Source organism: Schistocerca serialis, chromosome 9 (assembly GCF_023864345.2).
Source record: "Schistocerca serialis cubense isolate TAMUIC-IGC-003099 chromosome 9, iqSchSeri2.2, whole genome shotgun sequence".
Classification (NCBI taxonomy): domain Eukaryota; kingdom Metazoa; phylum Arthropoda; class Insecta; order Orthoptera; family Acrididae; genus Schistocerca; species Schistocerca serialis.
In genome coordinates this window covers 176,720,587-176,733,047 of record NC_064646.1, presented here as the reverse complement: position 1 = coordinate 176,733,047, position 12,461 = coordinate 176,720,587, and the positions used below count along the sequence as shown (strand labels likewise).

The window sequence follows — 12,461 nt, the reverse complement described above, 5'->3', positions numbered from 1 at the left end:
GATTCTGAGCGGCGGTGTGACTGGAATACTTTCCTCGGCCACCCGGAGGAAGACCGCATGATTTCAACGCTGGGCGTCGCCGTTCTGACCTCTGTCGCAGAGGCGGCGAAAGAAGGGGTGAAATGTGTGTTAGAGGAAGTGTGCCTAAGTTGCTCTCATGTGACACACCTACTGGCACGTTGGGCAGAATTGCGGTGAAATGTGGTGCCAATGTGACATCTCTAAGCCACCCTACACCTCACATGAACTTCTGAGTTGTAGCCTTTCTTTCGCATCTGTCGGCACCCTGCTTTTTAAAGCGTCGCCAAGTCGTTAGCTCGCAGGGCGACTTCCTTTCGCAGCATTATAGGAGAAGATTGTCGGCACGCTTGTGCCAAATATCAAACTTCCGCATCGCAATGGGAAACATGTACGGGGTTTCAACAAGGCGATCCTCCAATTGTGTTGTGCAGTGTAGATGCGCCTTCTTCGTAGTGTCTCCATATGGTTTAAGGGTTATCCCGGAATGTAGACACTGAATTACATACCTTGTCACTATGACAAAACCGGATGTCACTGGATTCGTATTCGAATTCGTAGTGGCTCAAATCATGACAAGGATATTCTGATTTAAGTTTTTCGTGATTTCCAGAAATAGCCATAGATAAATGCTGCGATTGTTTCTTTGAAAATGTCACGGTGGATTTCCTTTCCCATCCTTCCCCAATCTAAAAATGGTTTAAATGGCTCTGAGCACTATGGGACTTAACTTGTGAGGTCATCAGTCCCCTAACTAACCCAAGGACATCACACACATCCATGCCCGTGGCAGGATTCGAACCTGCGACCGTAGTGGTCGCGCGGTTCCAGGCTGTAGCGCCTAGAACCGCTCGGCCATCCCGGCCTGCTCCCCAGTCTAATATTCTGGTCTTCTCTAAAGACCAAAAGTCTTCGACGGGAAGTTAGTCCCTAATTCACAGAGTCTAGGCATACTGACTTAGGGAAACATAGTGCCTGTATTGTGAAAAATTCCATCTGTGTGATCTGGGGCTGGAGACTAAAGCAGTGCGCCTGTTGTGTGAAAGTTTGTGATTGCCCGAGTGTGGGACCTACGAGGTGTTTAACAATGTACACGGAAGCTACAAAAGTCACTGGATAGAGACATGCATATATTCAGATGACGGTACTGTCGCATACACAAGGTAAGAAATGGTAGTGGATTGGCGGAGCTGTCATTTGTACCCAGGTGATTCATGGGAAAAGGCTTCCGACGCGACTATAGACGCGCGACGGTAAGTAACAGACTTTGACGCAGAATGGTAATTGGAGCTAGAAGCATGGGTCATTTCATTTCGGAAATCGTTAGGGAATTCAATATTCCGAGATGCGCATTGTCATGACTGTGTCGGGAATACCAGATTTCAGGCACTACCTCTCACCACGAACAACGTAGTGGCCGACGGCCGTCAATTAACCACCGAGAGCAGGGGCGGTTGCGTAGAGTTGCCAGTGCTAACAAACAAGCAGCACTGCGTGAAATATCCGCAGAAATCAGCGTGGGGCTACGACGAACGTTCCGTTAGCGCAGGGCAGTGAAATGTGACTTTAATGGGCAATGTCAGCAGACGGCCGATGCGAGTGGCTTTGTTAACAGCATGACATCGGCTGCAGCTGCTCTCCTGGGCTCGTTACGAAATTGGTTGGCCTCTAGAGACTGGAAAACGGTGGTCTGGTCAGAGGGGCCTCGATTTGAGCTGGTAGGAGCTGGTGGTAGGGTTCAGTGTGTCGGAGACCCAACCCAGCCATGGACCCAAACTGTCAACAAGGCACTGCGAAAGCTGCTGGCGGCTCCTTAATCGTGTGGGCTGAGTTTATTAGGAATGGACTGGGTCCTCTGGTCCAACTGGACCTAGATTGACTGAAGATGGTTATTTTCGGCTAGTTGGAGACCATTTGCAGCCATTTATGGACTTCATGTTCCCATACATTGCACCATGTTACCAGGCCACAACTGTTTGCGAATGGTTTACGAACTTTCTGGACAATTCGAACGAATGATTTAGCCGCCCATATCGTCCGACATGAATCCCATCTAACATTCATGGGGGATAATCGAGAGGTCATTTTGTGCAGAAAATCCTGTCCATGCCACTTCGAGTCGCTGCACTACACTGGGAAAAAGGAGGTCCTACACGGTTTTAGGACGTATGAAGTCATAGGACTTTTGTCACCTCAGTGTACGTCAAGTATTCCTGCAGGATGTAGTGTTGGTCAGAACTAGAAGAAAAGCTCCAATAACGGTATGTCCGGAAACAAAAGTATGTTCACAATAGGGGCCAGTCTGTCCTCTCATTCCTATGTGTCTATTATGTCGAGGAGACATTATAGTCAGTGGTGCATGTGGTTACCACGCGTAAAGGGACATCTTTCATTGATTTTTGGCAGTGAATTAGGCACCGTTTCATGTACATATGCCTCCATTGGGACTGTGTCACATACATTAGCCACATGCACCTGCAAAGGCTGTAGATTGTAGATGGGTTTGGCTTTACCAATGCCTTTAATTATCGCCATAGCCGGAAATCCAACAAATTTAAGTCTGGTTATGTTACCGGACCTTGTCGACCAAGCCATCACTCACGGAACGTTGCGGAGAGGTATTGTCGCACGATTCGTAGAAAATGGCGTGGTGTCTCATCCTGCATAACTCACAGTCGTCTTTCTGCAAGATCAGCGTTCTCCAGTGGCGTTGGTAATTCGTCTAGCAACCTACTGCAACAGTTAGAGAGAGCTTACACCACAGAATATTACACATTACTCGTCACAAGTAAAACGGCCCATATCTCAACACGTATTGCATTCCAGACATATAATTATCGGAACTTTTCTTTCAGTTTTGACCAATACTAGTTCCTGTAGGGGAATACAATTCTTCCCACCGGAATGGGGACTGATTTTATATTTGCGTAACAACTAATGTCATCTGTGAACGGATGCACGAATTAACTAGCGTTGTATTTCGACTACCTTCCGTTTTAAATTTAACAGATCTGGCATCACATACTGCTCATAACAACCGAAATAATTAATATGATTTGAACTTAGGTCGTTAAAATGGACTGGAACAAAGTGCGAACATTAAGTTTTGTTTTAAATCGGGTAAAAGTGCCAATAACAGTTTTGATCTCGTACGGTCTGTTTATGATAGTGAAGTAATGATTGTAAAAACGTTTTTAAGTGGTACGCAAGGTTTCGTGATGGGAGAGACAGCACTGTAGATGGTCTACGTCGAAGTGCATCATTGACAGTTACAGTCGAAGAAAATGTTCCAAACGTGGCTGAAATTCTTTGAAATGATCGTTGTACATCAGCCAGATTAATTGAGGAGCTCACTGGAACCTCTAAAACAACTATGCGAGGCATTCTAAATAAAAATTTCCAACCAAAAAGAAGATCTGTTGTCGTTTTGCGTCCCATTCACTCACTGACGATCAAAAGGATTACTGAGCGGAACACAGCGGAGATATGAAAAGATCATCCGTCATGGACCGAAACTTCATGTCTTACGTCGTAACGGGGCCGACGAGAAATACGGGCCCCGCAACAAACTTGTGAGGTCACAGTAGCCGACTAGTCCGCCACACTAAACAAATGTTCGGCTCCATGCTGGGTCCATTGGAAATCAAAACTGAATTGAAAATGTACCCACTAAAGGTCTTAACATCGTCGTGTGCTATCGAGAGCTTGAACGCATTTAAACGCACACTCAAGAGTTGTTGTTCAAATGTTCAAATGTGTGTGAAATCCTATGGGACTTAACTGCTAAGGTCATCAATCCCTAAGCTTACACACTACTTAACCTAAATTATCCTAAGGACAAACACACACACCCGAGGGAGGACTCGAACCTCCGCCAGGACTAGCCGCACAGTCCATGACTGCAGCGCCTTAGAGCGCTCGGCTAATCCCGCGTGGCCAAGAATTATTAAACTCGGCTGAAACAGTTACTCGCTCCCTGTCGGAGACGGCTCCTGGCACTCGCAAGACCTGCAGTGTCACATGTTGTGACGTACGCGCCAAGGCCTTTCTTTCTTGTGGATCTCGCATCGTAACAGGTGATGAAAGACAGTGTTTTCAGAATGAGCCACTTACTAAGCACCAAAGCTGGTAAATGCAGATTACTACCTGTCTGTTTTCAATCGTTTGTGGGCGAGGATTCTTCGAGTTCGACATGAATATCGGTATCAAGAGTGTGCCTGCTTAGCTGGGTGGTAACGTGCTCGCCTCCCAAAGAAGCGGGTTCGGGTTCGATTCCCGGCCGGCATGGAGATTTTCTCCACACTGGGATGGGTGTTGTGTTGTCCTCATCATCATTTCATCCTCATCACCGGCGCGCAAGTCGCCCAATGTGGCGTCGAATGAAATAAGACTTGCACTTGGCGGCCGCACTTCCCCGACTAGGGGAATACCGGCCAACGATGTCATACGCTCATTTCCATTTTTCTTACCGGAATCAAGGAATATGGTATTTACTGCAGGACACTGCACCAGTGTACAAAAGCAAGGTCGTACGCGATTTCTTGGCTCAAAACTGTATCGTGCTGCTTGAGCGCCCTCCTTGTTCACCTGACTTGTCTCCATGTGAGTTCTGTTTAGTTTCAAAACTGAAAATATCACTGAAATGAAAGCGTTTGGACACGATTTCAGGTATCCAGAAGGCTACGATCATTGAACTGTAGGCAATTCCAAAGGTTGAGTGTCAGAATTGTTTCGAACAATTTTTCCAAAACTTTCAGATGTTCATTGACTCACCTGGAGCATAGTTTGAATAAAAACTCATGTAAACTAAAAATAAACAACGTCTTGCATTTTATTTCACAGCAGTCACCTTTCTTGTGGGGCGGACTGTGTATGTGACACTTTTTTTTAAACTCTCTCTATTCAAAAATGTTGTTTCTCCCCAGTCTTCCTGCTTTCATTTTCCTTCAAGTTCGCGTGGTTTAAAGGCAATACTTGTTTTCAAGTAACGAACGACGTTATTCTTGCGGCTAACCATTGCTAACTGTATACGACGTAAAAGAAGAGATGACAAGTGAGAGGCGGAGGGAGGCTTTATACTCACATGGGCTTCTTCCCGGAGAGGCGTGCTGCGATGTCGAGCATGTAGGCGGGCAGCAAGTGGAAGGCGAACACGCAGAAGTTGTTGACGAGCCTGGAGCTCTTGAAGCTGCCGCCGGGGTACCAGAGCACGTCGCTGAACGGGTTCTTCAGCAGGTTCTCGTGGCCGATCTCCTCGACGTCTCGCCACCGGATCGGGTTCGTGCTGCCCGAGGTGCAGTTGTAGACCAGGATGCTGTTTGGCCTGCGCACAGCACAAGGGACCGTCACAGGACAAGTACTACATCTTCTACATTGAGATTCGTTCCAGTTCGTATCAGATGCCGAGAACTGAGAGTTATTCAGTCTACAGTCTAATAATGCGACTAGTGTTTCCTTCCGCAACCATTCTTTTTCAGTTGCTACTTCAAATATGTTCATCTTGTACACCCTGAAAAAAAAAAAATGCAACATCCTCAAGGACTGTGATCAATGGCACCTGGGTGTAATATGTGCATACGAGGTGTGTGAGAAAAACAATAAGACTGACAACACTGCGAACGATCTGGCGACGCTGTGTTGTTCTAATTGTGTATATCGGTATGTTCACGTGATTTTTGAGTGCGCCATCCGTGAAGTTGTGTTATTTATGTGTGTGACGAAAATGGAACAGTGGAATTTGGAGCAGAGTTATGCTATCAGGTTTTGTGTTAAGCTCGGGAAATCCGCGAATGTGACTTCTGAAAAGTTGAAACATGCCTATGAGGAACATCTTTTATCAAGAGCACCAGTTTTTCGTTGGCACAAATAATTTTTGGAAAGGCGACAACGCTGTGAAGATGAACTTCGCCCAGTAGACATTCAACTTCAAAAACCAGCGAAAACATAGAAAGTGTGCATGATCTTGTGAAGGCAGACCGATGTTTAAATAATACGGCTGATAGGTGAGCTGTTAACCACTTTCACCGTACATCAGATTTGACCATGAATGGATCAGTCGTGTGATCCTGGATTTTTGAATGCGATCCTGGGACAAAGTAGCAAAGTGAGGGGTGGAACACTGAGACATCTCCCCGACCGAAAAAAGCTCGAATGAGGAAATCAAATATTAGAACAATGCTGATTTACTTTCTGACAGTAGGCGTAGTGTGCACGAAGAATTCGTTCCTCCAGTACACACCGCCAACCAAGTGTTTCACAAAGATGTTCTTGAAAGGTTCAGGAAAAGTGTAAATCGACGGAGGTCGGACGTTGCTGACAAGTGGATGCTCCATCGTGACATTGTCCCATGTCACATGGTCACTTCCATCATGGAATTTTTGGCCTCTGAAGGCATTCCTGTTGTTCTGCATCTCGCCTATTCATCTGACCTGTGTGCTTGTGGCTTTTTTCTTTTCCCGAAATTGGAAAAATGCCTTAAAAGGACGTCATTTTGCGACTCTGGAGAACATTGAAAAGAAAATGGCCGACATGTTAAAGGCCCTACCACCTACAGCCTTTCAGCGCTGCTACTAACATTGGGAACAACGACTCCGCCCGTGTATAGCTGCGAAGGGAACTACTTTGAATAGGACAATATTGTTCTTTGAAAAAAATAAAAACTTTGATAGGTAAGAAATCAGCCTCACTCCTTTTCTCACACACCTCGTACCAAGTGATGTTAATGACTTTTCTGTCACGGTTATTGGCCATCGGATTGCACTCAGGAGCCTTATCCGTGCGCCCCCTGTGCAGAGTTTAGAGGCGAACAGTGCTTGCAGCATTCATTCTAGGGTACGACGACGAGTACGTATTCCTGTTGAACAACTTCAGCCATTTGAGCAGCGTCGCATTGCAGGTCTGCAAGAAGCTGGAGGACATATCGGTGGACTGCTGTACATGTATCGGTGGTGTGTCGCTGCCTTCAGCAATGGTCTTTGGATCATTCCCATGCCCATACACTATGTTCTGGACATCCCTGTAGTATAGACGCATTGTCCGAGGCGTCCAAAAATCACCCAGGGATGAAATCTGGGCGCATGTTGCACCTGACCTGTCACCAAGGACTACTGGAAACCGTCGGCTTGCAGCAGGACTAACGTCACACGTTCCTGTGGCCAGGTTATCACTGCTACCACAAGACCGTCAAGCACAGTTACTCTGATGTCCTGAAAGGGTTAACCGGAGAGCGGAATGATGCTCTGTTGTCTTCAGTGATCAGAGAAGCTTTTCTCTGTACGCGAATAATGGACATATAAGTCTATTGCGAAAATCTCATGAGCGGATTATTCTGGAGTGTATTCACCTACGACACACACGTCTCAGTGAAGGCCTCATAGTGTGGGGGCCCATCAGTTACAACTCGTGATCACATTTGATGTTTTTGTAAAGTAAAGTAACCGCGGCCCGCTACATTGCAAAAGTAGTTCCCGTGCTACAGCCATTTCTTCGACAGTACATTGATGTGGTTTTTCAGCAGGACAATGCACGTCCACATACGGTTGCCGAGACACAACTTAATGGTCAACAACAACGGCACTGGCCAGTAAGACTATTCGATCTTTCTCCAACTGAACAGGTATGGGACATGGTGAAGCGGGAACTTATTCGCTCTCCAGAGCCAGCAAGAACCATTCTCGAACTGCAACAGAAGGTGCAAGATGCTTGGTACAACTTGTCGCATTCGGCACCTATCCTTTGCATGCGAGAATACACGCCTACGTTGCCGTAACTGTCCACTGACAAGACTGTTTGGGCACCTTATACTGTGACGTCTGTTTTATTTGCTCTGAATTTGTTGTCTTACTCTCCTACAATGATGAACTACCTGTCACTATGCTTGTCAATAAAATGGACTTGTGCTTTAGGATGCTCCATTTTTGTTTCAACAGTGAAGATAATAATAAATATTATCCGTCTTTTGAAAATAAATTATTGTTTTTGTTTTCGTGACACAAGATTCACATAATCGTAGCAGGCACCTTCAGTGATCTACAAAGAAATGGGAGGTAACTGAGGAGTGGAAATGTCATACGTTCTAAGTGCCAAATCTCATATTTGTCAGAATGAAAAAAAAAAACAATATATTTCCTTCTACGTATAACTTACTCGCATCCAAATAAAATGTGAAGGTATTCTGATACCATAGAATTGCGTTGCTTATTTCATAACTGCAAAAAACAATGATACAAATTAGGAAATAAATAATTTATTAAAAACGTTCTAGGTGTCATACTAGTGGCCTGACTGATTCTAAGTGCCAATCAGAAAGTTTTTGTTTCATGCTCCCCCCATGAACCATGGACCTTGCCGTTGGTGGGGAGGCTTGCGTGCCTCAACGATACAGATAGCCGTACCGTAGGTGCAACCACAATGGAGGGGTATCTGTTGAGAGGCCAGACAAACTTGTGGTTCCTGAAGAGAGGCAGCAGCCTTTTCAGTAGTTGCAGGGGCAACAGTCTGGATGATTGACCGATCTGGCCTTGTAATACTAACCAAAACGGCCTTGCTGTTGTGGTACTGCGAACGGCTGAAAGCAAGGGGAAACTACAGCCGTAATTTTTCCCGAGGGCATGCAGCTTTACTGTATGGTTAAATGATGATGGCGACCTCTTGGGTAAAATATTCCGGAGGTAAAATAGTCCCCCATTCGGATCTCCGGGTGGGGACTACTCAAGAGGACGTCGTTATCAGGAAAAAGAAAACTGGCATTCTACGGATCGGAGCGTGGAATGTCAGATCCCTTAATCGGGCAGGTAGGTTAGAAAATTTAAAAAGGGAAATGGATAGGTTAAAGTTAGATATAGTGGGAATTAGTGCAGTTCGGTGGCAGGAGGAACAAGACTTCTGGTCAGGTGAATACAGGCTTATAAATACAAAATCAAATAGGGGTAATGCAGGAGTAGGTTTAATAATGAATAAAAAAACAGGAGTGCGGGTTAGATACTACAAACAGCATAGTGAACGTATTATAGTGGCCAAGATAGACACGAAGCCCATGCCTACTACAGTAGTACAAGTTTATATGCCAACTAGCTCTGCAGATGACGAAGAAATTGAAGAAATGTATGATGAGATAAAAGAAATTATTCAGGTAGTGAAGGGAGACGAAAATTTAATAGTCATGGGTGGCTGGAATTCGACAGTAGGAAAAGGGAGAGAAGGAAACATAGTAGGTGAATGTGGATTGGGGGTAAGAAATGAAAGAGGAAGCCGTCTGGTAGAATTTTGCACAGAGCATAACTTAATCATAGCTAACACTTGGTTCAAGAATTATAAAAGAAGGTTGTATACATGGGAGATTCCTGGGGATACTAAAAGGTATCAGATAGATTATATAATGGTTAGACAGAGATTTAGGAACCAGGTTTTAAATTGTAGGACATTTCCAGGGGCAGATGTGGACTCTGACCACAATCTATTGGTTATGAACTGTAGATTAAAACTGAAGAAATTGCAAAAAGGTGGGAATTTAAGGAGATGGGACCTGGATAAACTGACTAAACCAGAGGTTGTACAGAGTTTCAGGGACAGCATAAGGGAACAATTGACAGGAATGGGGGAAAGAAATACAGTAGAAGAAGAATGGGTAGCTTTGAGGAATGAAATAGTGAAGGCAGCAGAGGATCAAGTAGGTAAAAAGACGAGAGCTAGTAGAAATCCTTGGGTAACAGAAGAGATACTGAATTTAATTTATGAAAGGAGAAAATATAAAAATGCAGTAAATGAAGCAGGCAAAAATGAGATCGACAGGAAGTGCAAAATGGCTAAGCAGGGATGGCTAGAGGACAAATGTAAGGATGTAGAGGCTTGTCTCACCAGGGATAAGATAGATACAGCCTACAGGAAAATTAAAGAGACCTTTGGAAAAAAAAGAGAGCCACTTGTATGAATATCAAGAGCTCAGATGGAAACCCAGTTCTAAGCAAAGAGGGGAAAGCAGAAAGGTGGAAGGAGTATATAGAGGGTCTACACAAGGGCGATGTACTTGAGGACAATGTTATGGAAATGGAAGAGGATGTAGATGAAGATGAAATGGGAGATACGATACTGCGAGAAGAGTTTGACAGAGCACTGAAGGACCTGAGTCGAAACGAGGCCCCGGGAGTAGACAACATTCCATTAGAACTACTGACGGCCTTGGGAGAGCCAGTCCTGACAAAACTCTATCATCTGGTGAGCAAGATGTATGAGACAGGCGAAATACCCTCAGACATCAAGAAGAATATAATAATTCCAATCCCAAAGAAAGCAGGTGTTGACAGATGTGAAAATTACCGAACTATCAGTTTAATAAGCCACAGCTGCAAAATACTAACGCGAATTATTTACAGACGAATGGAAAAACTGGTAGAAGCTGACCTCGGGGAAGATCAGTTTGGATACCGTAGAAATGTTGGAACACGTGAGGCAATACTGACCTTACGACTTATCTTAGAAGAAAGATTAAGGAAAGGCAAACCTACGTTTCTAGCATTTGTAGACTTAGAGAAAGCTTTTGACAATGTTGGCTGGAATACTCTCTTCCAAATTCTAAAGGTGGCAGGGGTAAAATACAGGGAGCGAAAGGCTATTTACAATTTGTACAGAAACCAGATGGCAGTTACGAGAGTCGAGGGACATGAAAGTGGTTGGGAAGGGAGTGAGACAGGGTTGTAGCCTATCGCCGATGTTATTCAATCTGTATACTGAGCAAGCAGTAAAGGAAACAAAAGAAAAATTCGGAGTAGGTGTTAAAATCCAGGGAGAAGAAATAAAAACTTTGAGGTTCGCCGATGACATTGTAATTCTGTCAGAGACAGCAAAGGACTTGGAAGAGCAGTTGAATGGAATGGACAGTGTCTTGAAAGGAGGATATAAGATGAACATCAACAAAAGTAAAACGAGGATAATGGAATGTAGTCGAATTAAGTCGGATGATGCTGAGGGAATTAGATTAGGAAATGAGACACTTAAATTAATAAAGGAGTTTTGCTATTTGGGGAACAAAATAACTGATGTTGGTCGAAGTAGAGAGGATATAAAATGTAGACTGGCAATGGCAAGGAAAGCGTTTCTGAAGAAGAGAAATTTGTTAACATCGAGTATAGATTTAAATGTCAGGGAGTCGTTTCTGAAAGTATTTGTATGGAGTGTAGCCATGTATGGAAGGTTTGCGAGAAGAGTTTGACAGAACACTGAAAGACCTGAGTCGAAACAAGGCCCCGGGAGTAGACAACATTCCATTAGAACTACTGGACAAGAAGAGAATAGAAGCTTTCGAAATGTGGTGCTACAGAAGAATGTTGAAGATTAGGTGGGTAGATCACGTAACTATTGACGAGGTATTGAATAGGATTGGGGAGAAGAGAAGTTTGTGGCACAACTTGTCAAGAAGGAGGGATCGGTTGGTAGGACATTTCCTGAGGCATCAAGGATCACAAATTTAGTATTGGAGGGCAGCGTGGAGGATAGAAATCGTAGAGGGAGACCAAGAGATGAATACACTAAGCAGATTCAGAAGGATGTAGGTTGCAGTAGGTACTGGGAGATGAAGGAGCTTGCACAGGATAGAGTAGCATGGAGAGCTGCATCAAACCAGTCTCAGGACTGAAAACCACAAAAAAAGGTCATTAATACTGAGACACTATGTAAACTTAAGGCAAAAATCTGTCTTACATCAGTCTATTCTTCGGATCACGTGTTTCAAATTTTAATGTAGAACTCCATACGCTGTAGAGGAATAACTAGCAACATTGTCAACATGTCTTTCTATTTTGTAAGCGATGGATGTGGCTGGTCTTATGAAGCACACCATACATCATCCGATTTTTAAATCTCATGTTTCAGAGCAACAATTTTCAATAGCTATTTAATACGGATGAGTAGTAAATTCTTTGATCATACTGCATTTGGAGATTACACGACTAGACTGAGAACAATGTTTCAGCAGCATCTTTAAATTCAAAGAGGTCTGTTGTATGCGGTGGAATTACGCGAAATGGGTTCACAGGTTTAGCTGCCTCAATAATTTAGTTTCAGTCTGGCGGAACAACGACTTGGCCCTCGAACTCCAAAGGGAGGCACTGTCTAGTGCAAAGACCATGCGCCATCTAGTGATGAATATCTGAAACGTTTTCTCTATGATTTCGTACTTAGGAATGGTTTATGGACACCCGACACCACGGAACTGAAAATTCGTTTTGTGAAAAAAATGTCACGTAGACCGTTTAATTTTACACTCTTCATCTGTTTAACAATAAATAGTTGTATGCTTTCGTGCGTTGCGACCTGTGCTGTTACGCATACTCGCTACCTGGATTCGGCACTTCCGAGTGCTCTCTGGGTCCCTACACGGCATTAGGTACGTGTACCAGTTTGTTTGGCTCTTCAGTGTAAAAATGTAACATAATGATTTACCGACGGTT

At 44.2% G+C, this 12,461-nt stretch overlaps 1 protein-coding gene across 2 annotated transcripts in view; it reads right to left on the bottom strand.

Annotated features, from left to right (window-relative positions):
- LOC126419183 (putative fatty acyl-CoA reductase CG5065) overlaps nt 1–12,461 on the bottom strand; it is a 274,492-nt gene that overhangs the window by 40,689 nt on the left and 221,342 nt on the right. For both annotated transcript variants that reach the window (XM_050086314.1, XM_050086315.1), the window contains one exon: nt 5,102–5,341. In XM_050086314.1, the coding sequence (XP_049942271.1) occupies nt 5,102–5,341 (240 nt within the window). The remainder of the gene's footprint in view (nt 1–5,101; nt 5,342–12,461) is intronic.